Source organism: Plectropomus leopardus, chromosome 14, assembly GCF_026936395.1.
Source record: "Plectropomus leopardus strain MGB_pleo_1.0 chromosome 14, ASM2693639v1, whole genome shotgun sequence".
NCBI lineage: Eukaryota > Metazoa > Chordata > Actinopteri > Perciformes > Serranidae > Plectropomus > Plectropomus leopardus.
The window spans coordinates 12,376,153-12,389,529 of NC_142189.1; the positions used below are offsets into that span (position 1 = coordinate 12,376,153).

Genomic DNA, 13,377 nt, shown 5'->3' on the forward strand with positions numbered 1-13,377 from the left:
TGTATCAGAGCGAGGACACGTTGGATTTAATGTTTTTTTGATGGCTGATGTGTTTGGCGCACACACACACACTCACACACATGCGCTCCAGTTGGCAGCGTTTACATGGAGCTAATAATAGACTTGGTTCTTTGGCCCGAATTCAAGAGTCTCAATCCTCGCTTTATGCCCCCAAAGAACATCCATATCCAGACTCTCTTTCACCGACCCACAATGAATTCATGTTTGGCCTTTAAGACATAAAATGGCCAAACGCTGCTCTAAAAGCATCGTCTTTTGATGTAGCTGCCTCACTGTTCTTGTTCAGGGACACGGCGGGGACAGACGGGCATTTCCCAAAATAGAGGATTGGTTATAGGAGCAGGCATTCTCTTTGCTGGATTATGAATGTCCTTAACCTCCCCAACCCCCATCAACCCGGCTCTGCCTGCCTCCTCCGCCCTCCCTCTCTGCTAGCGGTTTGTGTTTTAATGTTCGCTCTGCAGGAGCTGGTGAATATTTGATAGGGAATCAGCAGGATGGGGAGCTTTACCCTGTTACAACAGGATCTGACCCATGCAAACAGTCCCAGGATCCCCATCGCGCCCCACTGCTCTGCCCCTGGTTCCCATAATCACCAATACATTTTTGATTGCAGTGTCCAAAGTGAACTCTTGAGGTGTTTTAACCCTTTCAAACCTGAGCAAATTGGCTCGATTTCTTTCAAAAACATAGATAGAAGGAAATAATGAGCCCAAAATTAACAAGAAATTAGAAAAACAGTACAAGAAAATAAGTTCTTAAAAATAATTGAAAAAATTAAAAATAACCAAAAAAGAAAAAGAAATAACTTGTAAAAAAGTACTTAAATTTATAATAATTCTGTGACATAATTTAAAATCTGTAATTATGATAATTATGATATGTATTATGTGTAAAATGTATGAACTTCTTATTGTTTTTTCCCCATGTAAAGAAATTGCATCAGTGTGCTCAGGTTTCAAAGGTTTAAATACTTCAGAAAGGCGTCTGAAAGCAGCACAAGAAAAGTGATGCTTCAGGTTTTTAAAGGGTTAATAGTGCACTACAATGGTGGCTGTTAGAACAAAAAACAAGCAACATTTAAAAGCATTCAGCTGATTTCTTTTGCCGTTTGTTTTACTTTTACTTTCTCATATTCTGCTCCCAGCTGCCGTGTCACTGTGGTTCTGTGATGTAAGGGCCTTGACCCAGTTCACCACATTACCAATTCTGGGTTACAAATGCTGCAGCTGCAAAACTACAAGCCTCTATGTCAAATCAGCACAACTCACAACTACCAGGGGTATATGTGCACGCCTTTACATCATTCATAGTCAGTTTTACTCTGAGAGAGATGTCATGAAACAGACAATATCCTCCCAAACCTTTGAATTACATTAACTATAGATGTTTGGAGTGACAGTCACATGCTGACTGATCTTTTGATTTTTTTTTAGTTACAGCAGTGTTGTTGTACTGTAGAAGACAGCAGTCTCATTGTGTTAAATGTTCTCTATTCAGGACTGAATGACAAAAATGCTGATTACCAGGAACTAGTATTAAAACTGCAAGTGTACAATGTAATCAACCGGGCCGATAATCTGTCGACCCCTAACACTAAAGACATAGAAACCCACATTTTCACTCAGAAACAGTTGATGCCAGTAAAGTCCAGTATCCTGCTGCATCTCTCATTCAGGTCAAGTCCAAGAGATGCCTCAAGTCTTTGATACTGACTTGAAAGTCAAAAAGTCTTTAGAGGTATTTCTATTAATGCTCAGCATGCTGAATACAATAGCACACAATGGCCAAAATCACAACAGTACTTCCTCTGTGATGCTGATAGGTTTCAGTCCAAAGGACCAACACATGGTCCTTTGAGTGACTCCCCAAGAAAATTTGTGTTTTTTTGACAATATTTAGTGTCAAACTGCTACCCCTTCTAGTCTCACACATTTAACCAAATCAGGATATCAATGTTTTTATAAAAGTAACTCCATTTATGCTAAAATCAACATTTTGTAACAGATTTCTTTTTTTTTTTTGGTTCCAAATCTACAAAGAATAAATTTTCATTTTAATTGTTCAACATTTTATTCCATTTGTGGCAAGGTTTCTTTTATTCATTTTTGTGATTTCAACATGGATTTGTTATTCAAAACATAGCATTATTAGAGGAAAATAATAGTCAGTCATGAGTTTACTGCCATTCATCCAGACACAGGACACACATGTAGTAATTCCACTGCTTATTGTTTTTTAATAGAAATGCATTAAGTGTCCAGCAATACAAGAGGGTAATCTTTTCATTTGGGTCTGGTCTGGGGTCTCCAACCTCTTGGATGATGCCTCCAAGGTAAAAACTCTATAAAGTATCATTAACAGACCTCAAATTTCTCCTTTTAATCTCAGAGCCTCTGCTCTGAACTACTCTCAATCTGTGCTCCTCATCCCGTCCCAGTGAGCCCACACATCCTGCTCAGGAAAACCATCTAATTTGCTTGTATTTGCATCATTCTTTCAGTCACTACCTGAAGTTCACGGACTATAAACGAGGGCTGTAAATTAACCAGAATAATAGGAGCTAAATCTTACTGCACTGGGGAAAACCATGGATCATGCACAAATATCTCATCCATGATCAAGGTTTTACCTTTCCCTAAATCTGGCTAGGCTATAATTTACTGCAGAGGGAATATGATCAGATTAGATCAGACTGGATGAAACTTCAATGAACCTGTGATGAAACTGGGTCAGCAAGACAAATACAGAACAAATAGATGGCAGGTTGATAATATAATGTATTTTAAGAATTAATTAATAGTTTAAGTCATTTTTTGTCTTCTTTTTTGCTACATTTTATAGACACAACAGAAGATAGACCAGTTTAAATCAATCAATCAATAATAAAATCAGTCATTTGTTGCAATCTGACATGAAATTATGTATCTCTAACTTCAAATCTATATAACCAGAAATCCTATAGGGATTTTCCTGGTCTGGTTGCCATGGATACGGCCACAGGGTTAGCATTAGGCTCCTCCCAATACATGTGATGACTCAGTGTATAGCTATGGCACACATTTACACCCACACAGGACTGCATTGCACATGGGAAAATATATACATGCAGAGAGAAGTCAACACACACCTGCATCCCCACACTTAGATACACACACACACACACACACACACACACACACACACACACACACACACACACACACACACACACACACACACACACACACACGACCATGCACAAAACATGCATGTATGCACACACAGTTACGTTAGCGATGAGTTATGGGCAGTGTGTGTGTTATGTGACCTGGATTTCAGTAGTTAGCGTAAAAGCTGCAGCGAAAGCTCACGCGAGCACAGAACATGCTGCAGGGATGCCTTACTCCTTGTGCACACACTAAATGACTACAGACTTGCGCACACACACACACAAACACAAACACAGAAAAACCAACATACTCTTTCAAATGAAAAGTGCAGAAATGATTCATTTTGTCTGATTTGGTGCAGAAACATGCTGATGTCGCTGTGTGATCTCCTGACCCTCATTTGTCTTCACAGTTTCGTATTTCTACCCCTCCGAGGACCCTGTAGTTACTCACACTGTTAGTGTCATATAATGAGATTAACTTAACTCTGATATGCAAACACATACACACGTCTCACTATCTGTCTCCTGCCTTCTGTCTGTCTCTCAGCATCCCTGTCTCTCTGCAGTGTCCCTTATCTGTGGAAAATGCAGCAGAGATCCCCCTCAGGGTGGGATGAGTGTGGGTTTAAAGGATGATGACATATGAAAGGTGTTACACACCCCAGTGCTGAATGGCTGCTGTGGGGCAGAGAAGGTATTAACAGAGTTAAAGCTTGTTATTAACCTCTTTTTCCCAAATCCAACAAGATTGCTGGCAGACGAAATAACAACGGGTACTTTTAGAGGTATACAGCTCCAGTTTATTTTACACTGCATATACGCAATGTTGAGGGACTTGAAAGAAAGCAAAATATGATATGCATTTTCTTCTTTTTTTGTTAGCATTTTTGGTGTTCTTTCAACAATTTAAAGTTATCTTCAGTGATGCAAGGGCCGGTATTAAAAAACTGGCAAAAGAAAATTTATAAGTCAGTTACTTCTTATAAGTTTTTGACAAGAGAATCTTCTTTTGTTAACCCTTTTGCAGTAAATTCCTTTGCAAACCATCCAATGCAGGGAACTATTTCCTATTCCTATGTTTATATATTGTATAAACTTTTAAATGTTTGTTTAGTAATTATTTTCATTAGAAGGACTAGGTGTTACATCCCTGAAGTTACAGCACAGCACTGTTTCGGGTGGGGTTTCTGCTCGACCAAGGTGACCGCTGTTACCAGATTGACACATCCTCAGTTTTTTTTTCTTTTTTCCAGGCTGTGTCAAATATATAGAGGTGGGGAGGAAATCAATATACAGCATAGTATTGTGATATTTTGCATGACAATATTGTATCAATACTTGGACACAAACCATAGTTTCTATGTTGTTTTTTTAATTCTATAAATGATTAATATTGCAAATACAAATACATTTTTGGTAGCCCACTAGAAAAAATGAAATTAATTGCTTTTCAAAGTCAAACAGATACATGTTGCTGCAATAAAAATGATTGTGTGAGAAGGGCAGACTGAAAATTTTAGTTAGATAAAAAAAGCTGTTGACAAAGTTTCCTTAGGGGACATAGTTTGCATTTAAAAAAGGTAATTAATCATAATATATTGCCACATATGCTATCACAAGAAGTTTAAAACCACAATACTACTGTATCGTGACTTAAGGCCCAAACACATCAAACCGACATCAAAGCACAAGTGACGACTGCTTCACATTTCCTGTGTTTCAGCCAAAAAGTTGCATTTAAAAACACCCCAAAGACTACAGCCAACAGCCAGCTAACACAGAACACCAAAAAGATGGATTCAAGAGGCTAGTTAGCCAGTTAGCACATTCACAACACAAACTAATGTTGAAAGAACAAATATTTACCATGCTTCAGCAAACAATAACTCAATTAAGGCCCATTTCTGCTAAAGAGCTCAATGGAAAGAACATTTTTTATTGAATATATTAAGTCTGTTTCGATCTCATGCCTTCTTGACCTTAATTATTTCTTTGCTTTCCTCACTTCTGTTTTTGAGCTGAACTGTCAATTAGACTTACATTTACAAATGGGCTTCGACCACGATTCAACATGCTGAATCAGTCAAAACAAAGCCAACGAGGGCCAACTAGAGTCTAGGTAAAGTAGGCCCAATACTGACCTATGGCTGACCATTGTCTTGGTGTGTCAGGGCCAAAGAGTATCATGATAATATCATGAAGTGAGGTCTGGTGATTCCCATCTCTGGTTGTAATACAACAATTTTTCTATATACATTTTCAAATGAGCACATTAGTAACCCGGCTCCTGTAGCAGGTCAAAAAGAACTCACTGTGACACTTTGGTTTCTCGGTAAAGTCACTTACACTGCTGGCTGCTCCTTTAACCTCTTATATATTCTGATCTGAAGGGTCAGATTACCTCCTCTGTGTTCCACAATCCTAATCTGACACATGGAGGTCTGCGACAACAGATCCAAGGTCAGCGAGGAGAGCTGCAGGTGCGCACAGCACTGTGTGATACTGTATCATGCACTGACTAGAGGTCGGCAGCATATATAGGTCACTATGCCCAAAGCGCTCTCTGTCTCTCCCCGCGCTCTATCTTTATCTCTCGTCCCCTCTCCTGCTCACTCTGGCTGCTGCTAATATGTGAAGTCAGATGAAGAGGCTTGTCTCCCCTGGCTTTCCTCCTGAATCATGCAAAGCAGCTTCAGACATCAGAGGGCTTTACAGGAAGGCCGCGCCGTGCACTGTATGTGTGTGAGAAAGTGTGCTCATATGTGTAAAAGCAGGTTAAGAATGCACAAATTTTCTGCATTAAAAAAAGCAACAGAAAATGAAAATGGAAGAAGACAAGCGTGCATCTGCGAGAGTAAATATTGTCGTCTACTCACATGAAAAGACGACATGAAATCCTATCAATATAAATCTAATATAGCCTATTCATGAAACCTTTACTGTTTTCTAACATGACTAACAAATTTCATGGCAACCTCATGATGGCACTACAGAGAAAATCGTTTATCACCAAAGTTATTATGACATTTTTAGAGCCATGAGTTTACAAGATTTGGTTTCAGTCCATCAAATACTTGTTGAAATATTTACCTGGATAAAATGTTAACCTAATGGGTAGAGATGTCCAAAAGTATTGAGAGACAGAAGACACTTGGTGTTGCTCTTTTCATGGGATTTTTTTGGGCAATAATACAAATACTGAGTAACACCAGTGTTATCCTTTAAGAAGCTTTTTCTCCCACACTTCATGTCGTAGTGAGAAATGTAACACTGAAGAGAAATCAGAGTTGGTTAACCGTGCTCTGCTTCTGCATTACTCTCATTCTGTCTGTCTCTATCTCAGTGTTTTTCTCTCACTAATTCCATGTCTTTCCTCTGTTCCTCTCTAAAATAATGAATTATTGAACATGCTGTATCCCATTTTAGACTCTCTGGGTACTCAAACTTATTGTGTGTGTGTGTTTGCTTCATATACAGTACAGTTTGTATGTGCTTTTGTGTTAATGTGCGCCAAGAAGCGCAGAATGTGTGTTAAAACCCTCCAGAGGGCATTGGAAGAAGAGGACGAAGACGTTCGCAAAAACCTTTTTTTTTTTTATTCTTCCACTTCAGCTGCGTTTTATTTCAGTCACTGACACACTTTCTCACTTCACAGCATCCCTCCTCTCTTTGAATCATCTGCATCTGGGCTGTCCCAAATGGTTTTTCCCAAACATGTCCGCTTTATCTGCCGTTAAAGGCCTTTATTTTTGAAAGCAGCTTTGGCTTTAAAAGCAATTGTTAAACCCAAACTGTAACCCAGACATTTTTTTACTTTCATCGTTTGATTTAATGTCCAGGGTTATTTTTTCAGAGAGACCACCAATGGAGATAGAAACTATATTTATAATTTCAATAACTTCATATTCAAAATTGTGTTACAGAGGAAAAAATATATATAAATATAAAGAAAATATATATTATATATGCTTTTTAGGACATTTTCTTGTTTGTTCTACATACTACTAAACCCTGCATAACCAACTGTATTATCATTTCTTAAAACTCAACACAGACAGAGAAGCTGGCAGAAACCACAAACTGCAAAGACAGAGTCTGTGTAGCTGGTAAAAAACCCTGCTCCTCTATGTGACGTTGCATCCGTGCCCGAATTATTTTAGCTGGTAGTCTACATGCATCGCCTCTGTAGCAGCTCCTCCTCTCATCCAACAATATGATCTGATCAGCTCTGATCAGATCAACAGATCAGTTTTCAACCCTGTGACTCAAACTACACAAAGTGCTGCTGAGGTGAAAAAAAACTCATGAAAAGTTTCAATGCTGCTACATTCACAGACCCGAAAAAACGTCTGAATTTAGAGAGGGGACACAGAATGATAAAAAAAGGGAAACACAAGAGATAAAGGAAAATTGTTCATTTGTTAACTGTCTTCTGTGGCTCTAGAGGGAACTTTCTAACGTCTTAGAAATAACCTTGACGATGATTGTCCTCTGGCACCGAGAATTATGACACGTTTTACAATTAATGGAGGGAAATGAGACGAGTAGAGGTGAATTTTGACAACCAGGCTTCTATTTCAGTGTCCTTCCTCCCTTCAACACATGCTGGTGTGGTGTGTGTGTGTGAGTGTGTGAGGAGCCTTATCTTCTGTTCCGCTATAATTTACCAAAGGCATGCTTGACTCTGATTGAAATGGCTCTCAGTAAGCCTTCAATTATAGGCAGGGGTCCCAGATTCAGCCATTTAGGCATTACAGTGAGTCTGCCTGAGTGAACACACAGGGGAACCATGCACACACTGAGGGATACGTCAGAAACACTTGCAGTATAAAAAAAGAACAAGCTGAAGGGCCCATCCTAAATATGAGTGGAGGATACAATAACTAGCAATAAATAATTAAAAAAAGACAAATGAAGGAAGGTGTTGGAGGCTGAAATGTGGGAGAAGCAGGCAGGAGAGATAGAGAGGGGGGTAAATTAAAGAAGAGTGGGATGATGTGAGGGAGGAAGACATTGAGAGAAATGACAGAGAGGGGGAAGGGATAAAAGAGGAATGACGTACAAAGGGAAAGCGAGATGAGAGAGACGGAGAGGTGATGTCTGAGACATGAAGGCACTCAGAGAGAGAGAGTTGGAGAGACAGAGATTTAATGGGGTGAGAAAATGAAGAGAAAAGCCGTATCTAAACTAATGGAATTGAAAATAATTTGAGGGACTTTCAGTCTTTTTTTTCCTCTCACAGATGTAGGAATACAACCTGCTCTGGATGTAACACAGTCAATATGAAAGCGTCTCTGCATGTGTACCACTGTCAAAGCTCTGATCCACAGGCACGTTAATGAATCTCATCACTCACAACCATGCCTCCATAACTACACACGTAAACACACATACACACATGTAAAAGCTGCCAGTGATCCAGCCTCAGCATCAAAGGTTCAGAGTAACAGGAAGGACAAATTAATAAAACCTGCATTAAGTTTTGGCTACTTGGGAACAACAAAATCAAGCTGTGAACACATGGTCGACAGATCTTCAAGTTATAAGCAAACTTATTTGTTGCTGGTGCTGTAGTTTAGAGACTATACAGTTAGTGTGTGTGTATGCGGGTTTTTTAAACACTGGTAAATCTGCTAAAAATAGGCTATAGACTCCTAGACTTCTTTCCCATTGCCAGTAGAGCAGAGCTGTGTACACGACTCAGCAGCAGACAAGTATGCCTTTCAGTGTGTGTGTGTGTGTGTGTGTGTGTGTGTGTGTGTGTGTGTGTGTGTGTGTGTGTGTGGGTGGGTGACACATCCAACGTGACAGACAGTTAAACAGTAGAAAGCAGCATGAATGGAGGCCTGTGAAAACTTTACGATGGTTTCTTCTTTTTACATATCCCTCACATATCCAGTCTCTCTTTTAAACTCTGTGCAGACTAATTTGGATTGATGTTTGAGTGCTGTTTGGGCTGTGAGAGATGGTAATTTGTGTTGTTGTGTTGTGAGGAATTTGCATGTTCACGCAGGTGTAGTGTTTCCATTAATGCTGTGACCACTCCAGAGTCATTTGACCTGAGTGAGAATGCTGATTATATCAAAATGCCAGATGCTAGCAGGTGTTCGCAGTATTTTTGTGCAGTGGGAAAGAGGCTTAAGTTTAAATTTGCCATGATCAACTTTGATTTAAATTTAAGATTTTCTTTTGGCATTGATTAAACCTGCTGAAACTCATTTCTGTTTATCAAAATGACATATTTACATGTGTTTTTTTTCATGAAAAAGTCCTTGCATACCTTTCATGACTAAGAGGTAACTCTACATGCCTAATTTATTATGCCCCAATCTGTAAATATGCACGAGTCCATAACCTTCAACTCTACTTGACACTCTGCAACGTTAAAAACATAATTGTAATTGATAGCATGAGCCTTTGACTTGACTACATTATCAAACAGCTAATAATGTGAATATGAGATAAACCTTGTTCATGATTGCAAGCTCTGACAAGTAAAAGTGGTACTTGACTTGCAAAACACTGTGTGTAGCTACACCTGGCTTGCAAATTTGTCAATCCAAGGACATCAAAGGAATGACCCTTGCTACTCTTCCTAGGACTGGCTAGTCCTCGCTTCCTTCCTTTGGTTGGGTTGGTTAGATTCAGGCAAGAGGAGTGAGACTGGTTAGGGTAAGAATCTCAGGATAGGCCAATCAGAGGCAGAGTAAGGTGCGTCATTCCTCTGCTATTGGAAAGGCAGATTTGCACCTTACATCTAATCGTTCTTTTTTTGTTTCGCAAGTTGACGGGACTGGCTCTGCTTTGTGATGTATGAAACGCTGTCTGTTGGAGACTATCATTGATACGCTGTAGTTCCAGGGAGGAGATACACAGCCAATGCTCCTGATGTGTCATAGTCATAATTTTTTTTTTTTTAAAAAAACCATCATATGGACATGTTAACAAGCTTAAAAACTTGATGGGAAAGGGTCTTTAAATGAAACCTGAATTATAAAAAAACACTGCAGCCTAGTTTTACTGTTGCAGCATTTTTGCACATTTGCTGACAGTACTGGACACTCATAAAGGCCTCGGCTCTAATACTCATATATATAAATAATTGTGCTTGGATAGCAGCATGTAAGTGCCTTTGATTGAGCACCACGGTTTTAAAAAAGTAAAGACAAAGAGTCATGTGGACACGGTCACAGTGAAGATGGTGAGCTATGTAAGTTATGCTCTCTCTAATGGAGGACGAAGGATAATTGGGTCATTTCATCACAGCTGAGTGAGTGCGGAAAGGTTAGTGACATAATGGGTTAGACCCTCATTTAAAGACTATTCACAAAACGCCTACAAGACATGAGAGAGAAATGCACAGACTACAACATATAGTGCACAAGATTCTATTTGTCGGCCACAAGCAACATTTTACATGCAGACATGTTGGCAAACGATGAAACTGCCGTGAGTTTGTTCGCCCTGAGAGAGCCGTCCGCACACAACAGCTCTGTGCAGCCAAGACACTGTTACTGGAGTGAAACAGATTTATTTAAGAACAAGATGTCTGAATGCCTACAGCGTGCCCCTCTGCCACTCTCCACAGACTCCCAACACATCTGTTACAGCATCACACACACACACACACACACACACACACACACACACACACACACACACACACACACACACACACACACACACACACACACAGGGCGGAGGCTGACTGTGAGACTAAGCTGACATATTAACAACCGAGTATTGTAAAGGCCATGATTTCTATTCTTAGACAAGTTGATATCGCTGAAATGAATGACCTTTATGCTGAAATAGAATGACTTTAATTATCTGTATATCTGTGTGTGTGTGTGTGTGTGTGTGTGTGTGTGTGTGTGTGTGTGTGTGTGTGTGTGTGTGCGTGTGTACTGCAAGAGAGAAGGACCATCGTAGCAGCATGTGTGTGTGCTTGACATGAATACACGCCGGGCTACTTTCACCTGCCAGATCAGATCTGTTACTCTCTCTTCTTCTGCGTCTCTGCTCCTGTTTCTTCTTCGTCCCCTCCCACAGACGGGTTCCCCACCCGCCTTGTCCCCTACTCTCTCCAGTTGCCATGGCGATGGATGACATAGATGAGACTGGGGTCTGGTTAGAAGAAGAGCCGCGATGCTTTGTATTCTCATTGTGTGTGTTTTTCGTCATGTTGCATCACAATTAGCTTGTTCATACCAAAAATGGAAAGACCTCACAATGCTGGCATCTTTTTAAAGCACCGGCCTGTCCCTTCACTCTGATCAACGCACCTTTATTATCCAGTAGACAGCATTGCCAGCATAACAAATGAAAGTCAAGTATCATATTTATCTCGAAAGAAGTACTGTGATGATTATTTTTCCCATTTGACCTTGAGGACACACACAATGTCAGCTAACGCCAGCATGATATATGATGCAAAGCCATCCATCACTTTGTGTGTGTGTGATATTTTACAGGGAAACAACACTTGTACACACTTAAATGTTGCAAATGGATTGCTCGACATTTTAGTAAATGCACTCTCTCTTAGAGTTGGGAGAGAAGATCGACACCACTTTAGTGTATGCTAAATATGAAGCTACAGCCATCACCAGGTGAGCTAAGACAGGAAGAAGACAGGAAACGGGTGGAAACTATAAGCCTGGCTCTGTCCAAAACTAACTGCCTACCAGCTCCTCACTATCGAAGACATTATATCTGATTTTTTACTAAATAAAATAAACTTTTAGTTCGTCACATTTTAGATGTGCATTAGAAATAAACCTGTTTGTAAAAACCATGCATCTCCAAATGTTATATTTTGTGCAAATTTGTGATAGAAACCCGGGATGATAAGTGACAGTCTGTACTTCTTGTTGTCTCCCAGGTGTTGTACCTGCAGCAGGCCGAGGTCACCAGGGAGCGGGTGTACGCGATGCACCAGTCCAGCATCGATGGTGTGGAGGACATGTCAGCGCTGGCTGAGCTGCACGAGGCCGCTATCATGCACAACCTGTACCAGCGCTACCAGAAGGATAACATCTACGTAAGTGCACTCAGACACGTGTGCGTAAGAGTGTGCAGGTGTGTGTGGCCAAGCATGTGTGTACATTATGTCTTGATGCTCTCGCCTTTCCCTTTTCCAGTAATCTCACATGCATGAGGCTTTTAGTGGGAAACACAAATCATCTTATGAGACACGTTTGCTCTGAGAGGAAAGCTGAAGAGGCGGAGAGTAAAAGGACTATAAAGTGAGAATATTGTGGGAAATCAAATCAACTGTTAAAACAAACTGAACTCCACTTCTTTAAAAATGGAGTCCTTTAGATTTTAATCCTGGTTAAATGGGGACACCAGTGGGGACAAAGAATAACAATATCAACACATATTTTTGCTGTAGAGAGAAACTGAATGGTAACACTAAAGATCCATACACACCAAACTATGTCAGACTAGTGACAACGGAGGCCAACTGTTGCGTCACCTCACATCGCCTCATGTTGCCTGTGTCTCAGCCAAAAAGTTGCACTTGAGCACAAAGACTACAGCTAACTGCCAATTCACACATATGTTCTGCCAGCAGATTTTGAAACAACAAAGAATATTTACAGTGAGCTAGTGAACAACAACACAATCAATCAGAGCTCAATGGTTAAAAAAATAATTGTACCTTTTACGACAAGTGTGTTTTGATCTCTCGCCTCTTGACATCAGCTGTTTGTCTACTTTCCTCACCTCTGTTTCTCCTCTCGCTCACTGAGCTGAGCTGCCAGTCAGAGTGATTTTACTCACCAAACATTCAATCCAGGAATTCATTGGCTGTTTTTGAGATTGTTGTTGACGTCATTGCGGTTTTTCAAAAAAGTTTTTAGGCATTCTTTTTGCAGTGAAATTGTGGGGGCAAATAATGGCAAAAATAGGATTCTGAGCTTATTATTATGTTAATTATTACTTTATTATACTACTTTTCTCGTCATATTTTGCCACTTGGGCAAATGCCCCGAAGTAGTGGTTAACATCAGACCCCAAGCTGTTAATCCGCCACTGACACAGAAACGGCTCAGCTCTGTCATTTAACCCATTAATAACCGTTGGGTTATGTTACCTCTGTGATGCTAACAGGTAGCCCTGTCACTCTCTCTCTCTCTGTGTGTGTGTGTGTGTGTGTGTGTGTGTGTGTGTGTGTGTGTGTGTGTAACTTTCCT

The 13,377-nt window shown here is 40.2% G+C and overlaps 1 protein-coding gene across 1 annotated transcript in view; it reads left to right on the forward strand.

The window, feature by feature from the left end:
- The window catches only part of myo10l1 (myosin X, like 1), a 62,598-nt gene that overhangs the window by 18,919 nt on the left and 30,302 nt on the right, over positions 1–13,377 (forward strand). Inside the window, exon 3 of the mRNA XM_088087853.1 lies at positions 12,060–12,218. Within this exon, the coding sequence (XP_087943979.1) occupies positions 12,060–12,218 (159 nt within the window). The remainder of the gene's footprint in view (positions 1–12,059; positions 12,219–13,377) is intronic.